The sequence below is a fragment of the Ceratotherium simum genome, chromosome 21 (genome assembly GCF_057802395.1).
Source record: "Ceratotherium simum simum isolate JZ-2026a chromosome 21, ASM5780239v1, whole genome shotgun sequence".
In the NCBI taxonomy this organism is placed as follows: Eukaryota; Metazoa; Chordata; class Mammalia; order Perissodactyla; family Rhinocerotidae; genus Ceratotherium; species Ceratotherium simum.
The window spans coordinates 13,210,719-13,223,723 of record NC_141920.1 but is presented as its reverse complement, the minus strand read 5'-3'; the positions used below and the strand labels follow the sequence as shown (position 1 = coordinate 13,223,723).

The 13,005-nt window shown below is 56.9% G+C and overlaps 1 protein-coding gene across 3 annotated transcripts in view; it reads right to left on the bottom strand.

The window, feature by feature from the left end:
- The window catches only part of PREX1 (phosphatidylinositol-3,4,5-trisphosphate dependent Rac exchange factor 1), a 194,614-nt gene that overhangs the window by 35,525 nt on the left and 146,084 nt on the right, over window positions 1-13,005 (bottom strand). For all 3 annotated transcript variants that reach the window (XM_087445135.1, XM_087445136.1, XM_004430543.3), the window contains exons 15-17: window positions 6,592-6,664; window positions 1,892-2,034; window positions 135-227 (exon numbers count right to left, since the gene is read on the bottom strand). In XM_087445135.1, the coding sequence (XP_087301261.1) occupies window positions 135-227; window positions 1,892-2,034; window positions 6,592-6,664 (309 nt within the window). The remainder of the gene's footprint in view (window positions 1-134; window positions 228-1,891; window positions 2,035-6,591; window positions 6,665-13,005) is intronic.

Below are 13,005 nucleotides of genomic sequence, written 5' to 3'. Positions count from 1 at the left end.
CAATGAGCAAGGAGGAACCACAGACATTCCAGGATTCGCTGAGCTGGGCTGCCTCGAGGAATGTGGAGAGAGAGGTCCCACTCTCATACCCGCCCGCAGCCCCCCACCAGGACGGCCCCTCGGGGAGGCCTCACCTCGGCCAGCGAGCCCCTCTGCACTGACTTCACCACCACGGCCTTGTTCTTTTCCTCGATGTCGAAGCCGTAGTCTTCCTCCTGGGGCAGGATCTGGGGGCCCAAGGCAGGAGAGACCGGGGGAGGCAGTGAGCGGGACTGCAGCCAGCCCACCTGGGCCCCCTCGGGACCATGATCCTGCCGCCTCCTTGTCTACACAGGATAGGGGTGCAGGGGCGGGGGCGGCAGGATACAGTAAAATGCAAACAGCACCCAGTACCCAGCAGATGCTCAATATGTATCTGTCAGGTGAAGACACACCACCTGGCTCGTACCTTGGCCTGTGCTGGCACATATTTAATTTTCCTTGTCTGTCTCCCCCTTCTCCTCCCGACCCGAGGACAGTCTCCCCAGTTATGCACCACTGTCTCCCCATCTGCTGGCATACTGTAGGTGCTCAATACAGACTTACTGGCTTAATGAATAAAACAGATCCAAAGTGTCCAGCCACCAAGAACTTGGGGACAGGAAGGGAGTTCAGGGAGAGCAGTCCCTCCCCATGGCAGGATGGCAGGCAGGTTGAGAGGTTTTGGGGTTTGGTGGTGGTGGGGATACAGGGAAACGCATTTATTCGTTCAACAAATCTTTGCTGAGCTGCTGCCTATTAGATGGGCTGGGCACTTTACTGGGCACTGGAAACAGCACTCAACAAGCCAGATGGTTCCTGCCCTTGTGCAGCTCACTGTCGCGTGGGGGAGACTACAGAGAAATAAGCAAAGAAATATAGAATGCAATGCAGGGAGTATATGTAGTTTGAATTAAAATAAAGCACTTAAGGGGACAGAACGTGGCATGGCGGGGGGGCCCAAGGAGGTGATATCTGAGCTGAGAGCTGAATGAAGTGAGGACCAGAACTTGATACAGAGTAGAGACAGTGCTCCAGGCAGAGGGCACAGCATGTGCAAAGGCCCTGAGTCAGGCGCCCAGGTAGTGGAGGATAAGAAAGATCTGAGTGGCTGGGATGGAGGGAGGAAGGGGGAGCACAGGAGACGAGGCTGGAGAAGCAGGCAGAGTCTTGTAGACCACGATAAGACTGGATTCTATCCTAAGTGTGACGGAGAGGATTGGAGGGCTTTATAGTGGGAGAAACGGGAACTGGAAGGAAGAGCAGCCCCCATAAGTGCTACAGGAGAGAAGTTAATGAAATCATCCTCATATTATTCAGACTTCGGCCCCACTCTGGCTGTGGCAAGAGACCTAAGCTTTCCGAGCCTCTCTCTCGACTGCCTCCTGTGGGCCAGGCGTGAAGATGGGCGCTGCCGCTCCTCAGCAGGCAGAGAAACAAGATCCGGTGGGCTGGGCTGGTCAACGCCTGAACAGGCTGGCACACGTTCTACCTTAACTGCAAGGATATTACAGCCACTGAACAGGGACACGCCGGCAGCCCAGAAGACCCAGGGCTCCGGGGTGCAGGACGAGTCATTACGGGAGGCCACCCGCTCAGCACAAGGCCAGCTGGGACGTGGGGTGGACAAGGGGGCGGGAGGGAAAAGGAAGGGAGCCCAGCAAACCCAATCCCTCTAGTGAAGAGTGCAGTCTCTGCCAGGGACGTGACCCGGCCTCTTGGTAGGGTCACCAGCCACCACCTAGAACCCCCCGCACTCTCGGGTGCTCAGAGTTGAGCCCAACGTCTCCAGCCATAATCTGAAGGTGGCCCAGCTCCCAGGCACACAGGGTGGGGGTGGGAAGAAGAGGCAGCAGCTCAGCTCCGCTCCTACCAGCAGACGCTTGGCCAGAATGTTCTCCACCAGCTTGAAGTCGCTGCGAAGCTGTTTGTTCTTGCTGCTGGTTCCCTCCATCTCCTCGTCCGCATAGAAGCGGAAGTACTGGGACTCATCCTTGAACTCGCTCTTCTCCAGCACTGCAAACCCACAGACACGCGGGCACGGGGTCAGGCTCATGAGGTCTCAGCAGCTTTGCCAACCGGCAGCCACGGGCCGGAACCAGCCCCACGACACATCTGGTTTGGCCAGCACAGTGCTGTGTTAAATGGGATTGTGTGCCAACACTAATACATTGAGGATATCTCACATGAGAGTCTGGCTTTCTCACTTCCCTTGAAAAACCTGAACTTGCCCCGCCTGCTATAAAGACGCATTACAAAGCCATAGTAACAAAAACAGTGTGAACTATGGCAGAAACAGACCAAGAACAAGGGGAAGAGACAGAAATCACATAAGAGACCATGTGTTTGTGGGAACTTACTACATGATGGATGACAGATGATTACGTGGAATATTCTGCAGACGGTGCAGGGAAAACTGACTCATTTAGGAGAAAAATAAAATCGGATCCCTACCTCACACCTTATACAACAATAAACTCCTGCTAAATGTGAACAGGAAAAGTAAAGCTTGGAGAATATCTTTGTCCTAGGGTAGAAAAGGAGTTCATGTATAAGACCTCCACACCCAAAAAACATTGGGACTTCCATTCAATAAAAAGGCCACAGGCAGACGACAGATTCAAAAGTAACTGTAATATCTAAAACCAATAACGAATAAATACCTAGAATATATAAGAAGCTCCAACAAATCAACTAGAGAAAGCTGGGAAACTCACAGATAAATGGGCAAAGGATACAAATGGGCAATTAACAGATGGAGAAACCCTGGGTGGCAAGGATGTGAAAGGGAGCTCAACCTCATTAACAATCAGAAACAGACCACAATGAGACACTTTAGACAGGACAATGGTAAACCCAGGCCCTGGGGGCTAAATCCGGCCCACTACTTCTTTTTATAAATAAAGTTTTATTGAAACACAGCCACATACATTTATTTACATATTGTCTGGAGCTGCCTTTGCGCCACAATGACAGAGTGAATAATTGCAAGAGACTGTATGAACCACAAAGCCTAAAATATTGACTATTTGGGCCTTTACAGAAACAGTTTCTGACCTCTGTTCTACGACAAGCCAGAAAAATGAATAAAAATAACCAGTAACAACCAGTATGTGATCTGGTCCCTGTGGATTGCCATTTAAGTACCTCCTAGTGCCAGGCACACTGTGGATACAGACCTGGGCTCATTTACTCCTCAGACAAGGAAGGATCTACTGCACCCCTCTTACAGATGGGCAGACCAAGGCCCAGAGAAGCTAAATGAACTGCCCAAGGTTACAGAGCAGGTAGGCTCCTTTCCACCACCCTGCCCAGCCTGGCCTGTTAGATGGGCACAGGGACGAATTATATAAACGGGGAAATCAAGGCTCAGCTTAGTAGAGGCAGCTGTCTGAAGTCAGTGGACCCCTAAAAAGGGAAAACCAGGTGCCTTCACCACGTCCCCGCCACCCTGGACGACAGAGGCTGTCTACGGATCCGGGACTGAAAGAAAAGCAACAGGAAACGTTCCTTTCTTTCTCCTTCCCTTCCCAGGACATCTAGCTGTTTGTAAGCGTTTTTCTGGGGCCGCCCCTATTACCTCTCCAGAGGGAACAGACACACAAATTGCTGCTTTCCCAGAGCTGGGGAGCCAGGCCCTGGGGGGCCAGCGGGCTTCACCTCTACGGTAAACATTAGACTGAAAGACTCAGGGAGTGGGCGGAGGAAGCTCGATGCTGTGTCTCTGCTGAAACGTCTGGGGAAACAGCTGGAAGCCCTGAGTTCAGGAGCTCAGCCAGGGGAGGTCCGACCACTCCCACCTTTCAGGTGAGGCCTGAGGGCACAGACCCACGTTCAAATCCCTGCTCAGCCCCTTTCCAACCTCATGCCCTTAGCCTCTCTGAACCTCACTTTTCTCATCTACGGGGATAATAACGACACTTACCTTCCAGGGGGCTGCAAGGATTAAATGGTGGGCCTCAGTTTCCCTATATGTGCCTAAAGTGAGAGAGCTGGACCACGAGCCTCTCAGGTCCCTCCCTGAGGACAGCTCAGGTCAGACGCGGCGGGAGGCACCATGCAGGCCCCACCCCGCCCTCCACTCTGCGCCCTAACCTGCATTTTGCAGCAGCCACAACCCTAGGATTTGGCCCTTTCCTGTTTTAGCCTACTTCTGAGTTCCTGGCAGGGAAGAGGGAGGCAGGGGCCGCGCCCTGCAATTTCTCTCCGAGGGGCCCTGCGGGTGTCGGTATTGCCAGGGATCACCACCCCCCGCACCCCCAGAGAATGTCCTCAGACTGCAGCCTTCCCGGAATAGCAGCTAGGGTGGACCCCTAATTACTCTCACCCACAAATGAGAGGTTCTGCCCAGCTGACTGGTGGGAGGGATGGAGCTGACAGAGGGCCCCGCAGGAGAAAGAGAGGCTTCTGGGAATGAGGGACTTTGGTGAGATGGGGCCAATGACCGGGATGACGGTGGCTGCCCTGGCTGGGCCCAACCTGCCCGTATCAGCTGGGGAAACAGGCAGCTGGGGAGTGCGTCCTGACCCCACAGAGCTGTGGGCATGCTGAGCTCAGAGGAGGAGGGGACAGCACGGCCTCCAGTGGAAAGACGGGGAAACTGAGGACCAGAGAGGGGCATGGGCTTATCGGGCATCAGCTGAGTCAGGCAGGCCTGGCACCAGGCCTGCTGGCTATAAGGCAGGGAACGGACCTGATGACCCTCCATCACCCTGGTGCCTCTCTCACCCTGCTGAAGGGACACAAATGCAGCAGCTGGACTAGGAGTGGGAAACTATGGCCCACGGCCTGTTTTTCTAAATAAAGTTTTATTAGCACACAGCCACGCCCATTTGTTTCCGTACTGCCTGTAGCTGCTTTCTTGATACAACAGAGACCGTGTGGCCTGCAAAGCCAAGAACATTTACTGTCTGGCCCTTTGCAGAGAGAGCATGCCAACCTCTGAGTTAGAGCACAGGGGAGAAGCCGGGAGGAGGAATGGCCGAAAGACCTTCAGAGTCTCACCCATCCGCTGCCACCACCTGGGTCCAAGCGACATCGTCCCTCCCCTGCACTATCTTGGTCGCCTCCTTTCTGGCCTCCCTACTCCCCCCCACCCCCCACAGACATGCTCCAGAGGCAGCCGGAGGGAGCCTGTAAGACCTAAGTCAGACATGGCCCCGCTCTGCTCAGAGCCCTCCCAGGACCCGCCTCACTAGAGCAAAAGCCGAAGTCCTCTGCACGTGCCCATAATCTTCCGGGAAATGCACTCATTTCCTTGTTGTTTGACTCACACACACGCACGCACACACACACACACGGCTGTGAGCTCCCGAGGGTGGGCCTCTCATCTGTCTTGTTCTCTGTCCCCGGGGCACAGCGCAGGGCCCACATGCAGATGCCACCCTCTAGATGACAGCAGAATGAATGAGACGGAAGGGAGGCGTGGAATCAGCCTAACGGGGAACAGCTCCGTGAAGGAGAGGGAATCTGAGCGGGGCGCGGAGAGCCACGAAGGAGAGGAGCTACTTCAGCCGGGGTGGTTGGGGGGCCCCCAGGGAGACGTGAACAGAGCAGAAACACTGAGTAAGTGAGGCAGGTAGGGAAGGGCACCCAAGCCAGGGAAATGCAGGTGCCAAGGCCTGAGGAGTGTTCTAGAAACAGGAGGAAGGCTCCCTCTCAGGGGTTCAAGTCGCCTGTCCTGCTGAAAGGGTAGGAGACTCAGGGCTCCCGGGGCCAGCGAGGGGACGGGCCGGCACTAGGGGCTGAGCGTGTGGCCTGTGCCGCCAATCTCCCGGGTTCAAATCCCGGCTCCCACTCGCCACGTGACCTTGAGCAAGGTTCTTCACTGCCTGGCTTCTACTTCCTGACTAATAATAAATGGGGAGGATATTAATCCCAACATCAAAGGGTGGTTACAAGGATTAAACTAATTAATACATGGAGAGTGCTTAGAAGGAGGCCAGGCACTCGGGGCATTAGCTTCTGTTTTAATTTAAATGATGTCAGTGGAACCATTTTCCCCCTCCCTCTCCCCAGCTTCCCACGTGCTTCTCCCGGGGGAAGAGGGGGGACTTACCTGAGGGGTGAAGCCAAGAAAGGGGGCACAGATGTCCCGGGAAGGGCCCGCCTGATTCCTTCCTCTCTAGCTCCCAACCCCCCCGTCCTGTCTCCTCCCTACAGAAGCCCGCAGGCAAGGCCTGCACCATCCAGCCCCGATGCCCACCCTGGGAGGCCACATCCCATCCGGGAGGAAGGGCACGGGAAGCCCAAGGATCTGACCTCAAATCCAGTCCATTTTCCCAGCCAAGCTTTACCTGCCATCCTGGTCCCCACTGGACCCCTGAAATGACCTCTCCAGCAGTGCAGAACGAGGAAGGGGGAAGGATGGGATTCAGGAGCCGCCCCAACCCCCACGACCTGGCCTCTAGGCTGGGGCTCACCTACAGGCATGTTGGGCGGCCTCCAGGCTACCTCTGGGTACCTCTCTCTGGGCCTCAGTTTCCCCTTCCCATAGAATGCACTAACCACCAGGGTCCCTGCCAGCTCTTCTGCACCAGGACAGACCCCTGGGAAGGGGGAAGGGGCAGTTACCGTGGTGCATGAAGCCGTTGTTACACAGGCCCACGCCAAGCGCCACTGCCTCCTCCCGCGTCTGGCAGTCGCCCTGGAATAGAACAAGAAGGGGAGGGCATTAGGTGGCACCTGGGGGCTGAGCGGGGCTGGTGACAAGCCCACCACCCCCCTAGAATGGAAGGCGGGGATTTGTGTCTGTTTACTGTGGTCCCCCACAAACATGTTTGTGATTGTTATTAATAAGCTCTAAACAAGAAAATTATTTAATTGTATTTGTGATAAACATATTATGTATCGTGTGATAAATACAAAGGAGAAATGGAGATTTTATGTGGCAGACGCTGTTGCTTGCCTGGCAACAATCCTTTCCCAATCTACCTCAGTACTGAAACTCTCGCTGGTGTAGATGGCAAGGCATCTGTCTAGACAACCACAAATCCCAATCTCCCTTGCAGCTAGAGACAGCCAACGAGATACAAGCAGAAATCACTGGTAGGGAGCTCTGGCAAAACCCTCTTTGTCCCTGGCCCTTCCTTTACCTTCCTCCTGCCTGGAACAAAGATGTGATGGCTGGAGCTCCTGCAGTTATCCTAGACTACAATGTGACCTTGCTGACAGAAACACACTAAGGATGGCAGAGCAGAAAGAAAGAGAGAGTGTGGTCCCTAAAGACATCATGAGGCTGTCCTAGCAGCTCTGGACCACCAACCTCCGGGCCTCTCCCATACTAAAGAAAAATAAACCCCTAACTTGTTGCAGCTTCTGTAGTTGGATCTCTGATACTAGAAGTCAAGTTTAATTCCTAACTGACTGAGTGAGTTAGGGGAAGTGAGCCAGTGAGACACCTGGGGAAGACAACTAGGGATTCTGGAAAATACCATCCTCCCTGATAAAAGGGAGCAGCAGCACCACCCCTCCCCGCCTGGGAAAAGTCACGTGAGGAAGTGATGCACAGGGCTGTGGGGCCATCTCGTGACCAGTGTGGCAGCCACTGCTGAGGACGGTGGAGGGAAGGACACAAGACTCTTGATCTGCGTCATGACTGGCACGTGGCATGATTATCTGCTTAGGCCACTGTTTAGCTGGGTTTTTTGTCCTTCCAACTGAAAACACTCCTCTCTGGGAGAATTTAAATCTGGCTCTTCTCAGGGCTTCCCTGAGGAAGTGACATCCAACCGGAAACCAAAGAAGGATCAGGTGTGGCCAGTGTGCTGGGCCCCTGCTGGGCCCGCCTCGGGGGGCCAAGTCTCCCACGTGAAAGGTCGTGCCTCAAGGTCTGCCCCCTGGCCACCCCCCACCCCAGGCCAGGTGGAGGACGCACGATCCACAGCCGTGGATCCAGAGGCCAATGTGATGCCCCTGCCCAGGAACACGACCCTTGAGAGGAGGAACCAAGGACAGGGGACACCAGGTACTGATTCTGCCTGAGAGCAGTGCCCCAAAGACGGCGCCCCTCAGCCCCTGTTCCTCAGAAGCTGGCGGTTTCCGGGTCCAGGTCTTGCTGAGGCCTGGCTCCTGGTCTCCCCAACTCTAGGGGGGCTCCACGGCCTTCCCATAAGCCATTGTCTTTTTTATTCTCGTTCCTCAAGTTAGCCAGAACCTGTTTCTGTTTCTTGCAACCCAAATAATCTCAGTACATCGAGGCAAAGGGTGTGAGCTGTGTGTGTGCATGTGTGCGCGTGTGTGTGTGAGCGCACTGGGGCAGCGGGGTGACAGGCAGAGGAAACAGCACGGACAAAGGTCCAGCGGCGGGAGGAAGCCAGCGGCACAGGAGGCACCCGAGGCAGCATGGCCGGCAGGGAGAGGGCGAGCGGCGAGTGCGCTCGGCTCCGTGGGCCGGGAGTGGGATCCGCTGAGCCCCCCGCCGTCCTCGCGCCAGAACAGGGACTGGCACAGGGCAGGCGCTCAGTCAACATCGGGTGACTCAACACCGGCGTTGTCAGCCGGGCCGGATCCTACGGGAGCCTGAGGCCGGGTCAGCGAGCTTCACCCCCGTGCACACGGCACCGGCAGGACAGCCTCTCATTGAAACAACTCCCAAAGGGGAAAGTTGTTCCGAGAGGCACCGCCGGACACAGCCAGGCCAGAGCCCTCGACTGTCCCCTCCCGAGTCTCCCCGGTCGCACTCTCCAGCAGCCGAGGGGCCCGGGAGGGAAGTGCCCAGCTGAAGGGGAACGGAACGCCAGAGGCTGCAGGCCCGGGCCCGGCCCAGCCCCGGAGCAGAGTGGGGCCTGGGGAGCCGCCGGCCGCCGCGTTTCGCTCCCTGGCTGCCCAGGCCTGACTGGGGGACGACAGATCTCTCCCTCGGGGCCCCAGGCCAGCGGCTGCGGGGCCAGAGAGCGCAGAGCCCTGCCAGGGAGGCAGCGGGGAGGGAGGCCACATCCGGGGCAGCCGCCGCCCAGCTGAGCGGGGCCGCCAGGGAGGGATGGCCTGGCCCAGGGCACAGGCAGGCCCAGCTCTGCAGCCTGGGGTGCCCACCTGGCTTTCGGAGCCCACTCACAATCTGGGCTCCCAGCCCAGCCCTGCCCCTTTTCCCCAAGGGCCCTGGGGTGACCCACAGGGAGGCTCCTGAGTTAGAAGGGCAGGGGGATCCTCAGGGTAACAGTGAATACGCCGACCCTGGACGCACCGGCCACCTGAAAAGTAAGCCCCACCCCACCTCCGCCACTTTCTCTCCTCCTGGAGGAGGGCCCGGGCACACACAGCCCTGTGAATCTCACTGCCTCATTTCCCCCACGGCAAGGGGCTCCAGCCACACCAGCCTCCTCGCCGCTCCCTCCACACCCTACTCGTGACCCCACCTCAGGGCCTTTGCACTTGCTCCCTCCTCCCCCTGGAACGCCCTGCCCTCGCTTTTCAAGTCTTAGTACCCATGTCACCTCCTCAGAGCGACCTTTCCCAAACTGCCCTAAAGCAACTCCCCAACCCTTCTCAACAAATACGCATCCAGTTACACTCTCTGTCACCTTGTGTAATATCTGTGCTGCACTTGTCAGGATCTGAAATAACTCATCCCTTTACCAGTTTGGCTTAAGGTCTCTCCTATTAGAAGGTCAGCTCCACTCGGGCGACGGTGGCGCCTGTCACGTTACCCCGTCTCCCCGCCCTGAAGCACAGTATCTAGCACTTAGCAGGGCACAAAAAATATCTGCTTAAAGAATGAATGAATGAGCGGAAAACCCAATTTGGAAACTGATCCTGAACTCGCCTCTATCTGCCTCCGTGTGTCTAAACTGAGGGGAAACGATCATGTCCCCACGCTCGCAGAGGTCTCGTGAGGACGAAATGAGACACTCTGTGCCGGACGCCGGCCCCGCGCCTAGCACATGGAGCATCTGGTAAATGTCAGCTGTCCTGCTCGGTCACCTCTTGTTAGGGAGGACCGCCGAGGAAGGGGGGCAGAAGCAGAGCAGGGTCGGGGGACGGAACACGGTGGGGGGCGCTGACAGGGCCTCAGGAGGCCCTTCTGCCCGTGAGTTCTGAACCCCAGGACAAGGCCCAGAATGCCTCTCTCTGACCTGCCATGTGCCCACGCCACACCATCTCTCGGTCTTGATGATCGGACCACTCATTAACCCTGGCTGACAGACGAGGACACTGAGGCACGGACAGGCCTGGCACTTGCCCAAGGTTAGACCATGAGAACAGAATCCTCTCAGAGAGGGAGCCCACCACCATGCTACAGAGAGGGAAACTGAGGCTCTGAGAGGAGAGGTTAGTTGCCCAGGGTTGTGACCTGGGCTCCGGGCTTGTCCCTGTCTGTCCTTTGTTCCCTCTGCCAGTGCCTCGAGCTGCCAGCCTGGTCCTCTGCCTGCTCCCACCCTGGCCCCCGGCCTCCGGCCCTGGGCTGAAAACCCTGCCGCCGGCAGCACCCGCCCTCTGCCTGAGCCTGGGGTCAGCGGGGCCGGCACTCGGAGCACGATTCTGCCGAGCCCGCTCCCGGCCTGGCCCTGCTCGGTCCCGGCCTGGCCCACCGACCCCGCCTCCATCTGATGCCGCAGCCGGGGCGCCCTGGAGTCCGGGGGCGCAGACCAAAACCAGAGAGAAAGAGGGGAAGACGGCAACCTCTGGGGCCGGACTCCCGGGTCCAAACCCTGCCTGGCCCCAGGGTGACTGCGGGCACGTCCTCAGCCCCTCTGAGCTTTGCGTCCTCGTTTGTATCTTTTTATTCCCAGATTTGTCCTTGATTTTCCAAGGACATCCCTGAGGGATGCTGCCTGCTCAGACCCCACAGTCGGCTACCACTAACACTGTTATGTTACTGTTATGACTAGCATCATTATTATTGACCACCAAGGCATCGTGACAGCCCCCACACGATCTTACAGGAGGACCCCATGACTGTGTGCCCCAGGGCAAGTTACACAGCCCAAGCCTCAGTTTCCTCATCAGGAAAATGGGGATAATGGCTGTGTTTTCCTCAGGTTGTTCCGAGGACTGAGATAATGCACAGAGAAGGTCAGAACTGACACAGCTTGTCCATCAAAGGCCTAACACCCGCCTTATTCTCTTATTCTCTCTGATTCGTCCAGGTAGTGGGTAGGGAGCCCCTCTCTCAGCCTCAAGGGACGAATTCCAAAGAATTCTAAGCCACTCTCAGCAATCCTTGTTCTCTTCCCCGGGGAATGGTTTAGAGGTATGTGTGGGACCCATCTGGCCAATAAGACCTAAAGGGAAGACCACAGGGGAGGGGAATGGACTGGGGGAAATTTCCTCCCCTAATAAACAGAGTAAGAAAGCTCTTTCCAACTGCCCCTGCTCCTTTGGCCACAGGTCTACATAGATGTGATGCCTGGAGCTTTGGCAGCCATCTTATGACTGTGAGGCAACTGGCAAGAAGATGACAGAACAGAAAAATGAAAAGAGCCTGGTGTAAATGGCATTGTTGAGCTCTAGGATCATGAATTCCAGACAGCTAGTTATGTGAGGAAAATGTCTTCACTGTATAATTTAGGTTTCCTATTATGTGAAAGGAAAAGATCTTTACTATACAAGTCAGGTTTCCCGCTATGTGCAGCCAAAAGCATTTCTAGATGATCCAATAAGTTTCAAGCAACATTTTGTTTCAAGGAGCAGAATGACCTAGAAGCTAGAAATAAAGATGCACTCACAGTGAAATAACCCTCCTAAACTACACAGTTATGTCGTCTTCTTGACTTTCCTGCTAAGGTACGAGGTAGGGACGACTCTTGAAATCAAGGTCATGTCCTCCTCACCAGCCCTCCCCCACAGAGAGACCACTCAGGCCCACATACCCTCCTCCCGCTTCCCTGACCCAGAGCCGCATGGCAGCTGTCTCTCGGTCAATCTCAGGGAAGCCTTCCTCCCGCGTCAGCTCCAATTAGCGCCCCCGTGTCTCCAGACCAGGCCAGGCCACAGGAGGTCCGCTGCAGTGGACACGTTTCACGGGCAGCTGCCACCTTCGTGCACCATCCTCCCCCTGCCTCCACGTGAAACAGGACGCTGGGGTGGGGAAGGGTCCTCAGGACCACCTGACAGTGACTCAGGCTCCTCTAGGGGTCTTCAGCCAGGACCACGGCTGCTCTGACGGCACTGGCCTGGAGGAGGCCCCCACCATGTCCCCATGCCCGACACCACTCACCAGAGAAACCATCACCGCGGCTGCTCTAGCCGGCTCCTCCCCCTCGACGGAGCGCTCCAGGGCGCCGTCCTGCTGCCCCGGCTCAGCCCACGGCAGCTCCGTCCTCCAGGGCTCCAGCCAAACCCTCGAGTCATTCTAGACTCCTCTCTGACTCTCACCTCCCACACGCCATCCACCCATGGGCAAGCTCCATTAGGTCCACCTTCAAAAACTCCAGAATCTGACCACTTCCCCCGCCTTCCCTGCAGCCACCGAGCTCCCCTGCCCAAAGTTCTGAAGCTGCCCCCGCCCCGGGTCTCCCTAGGGCCAGCCTCGTCCCTACAGCCCGCGTGGCCAGCCAGCGGATCTCAGCAGATCTCCCAGCGGCCTACGGGGCCCCAGGACTGGCCATGGCCGGCTTCCCTGTCCCCTCCCGCGTCCTCACTCCACTCCGGCCACATCGGCCTCCTCGCTGCTCCCAGACCCACCCAGCTCACCCCCACTTAGGGCCCCCGAGTTGCTGTCCCTCAGGGAGGGCTCCATCCCCAGACGTCCCCCCGGCTGCTCCCCAGCCCCTCCTCAGGTCTCCGTGCAAATGCCCCTGCTCAATCCGGCCTTCTCCGACCCCCTGTGGAAACTGCCCCCCCCATCTGAAGGGTGGCTTCCCCCCGCTGCTCCCACGCTGTCCCCAACACCAGGCTGGCCCCTAGCACCAGCTAACGTGCTATATATTCTACTGATCTTTCTTGTTTATTAAATGTCTCTCCCACCCCTCACCAGAAGGTAAGACCCATGAGGGCAGGAACTCTTGTCTTGCTCACTGTGTGTCCCCAGAACCTACAACAGTGCCT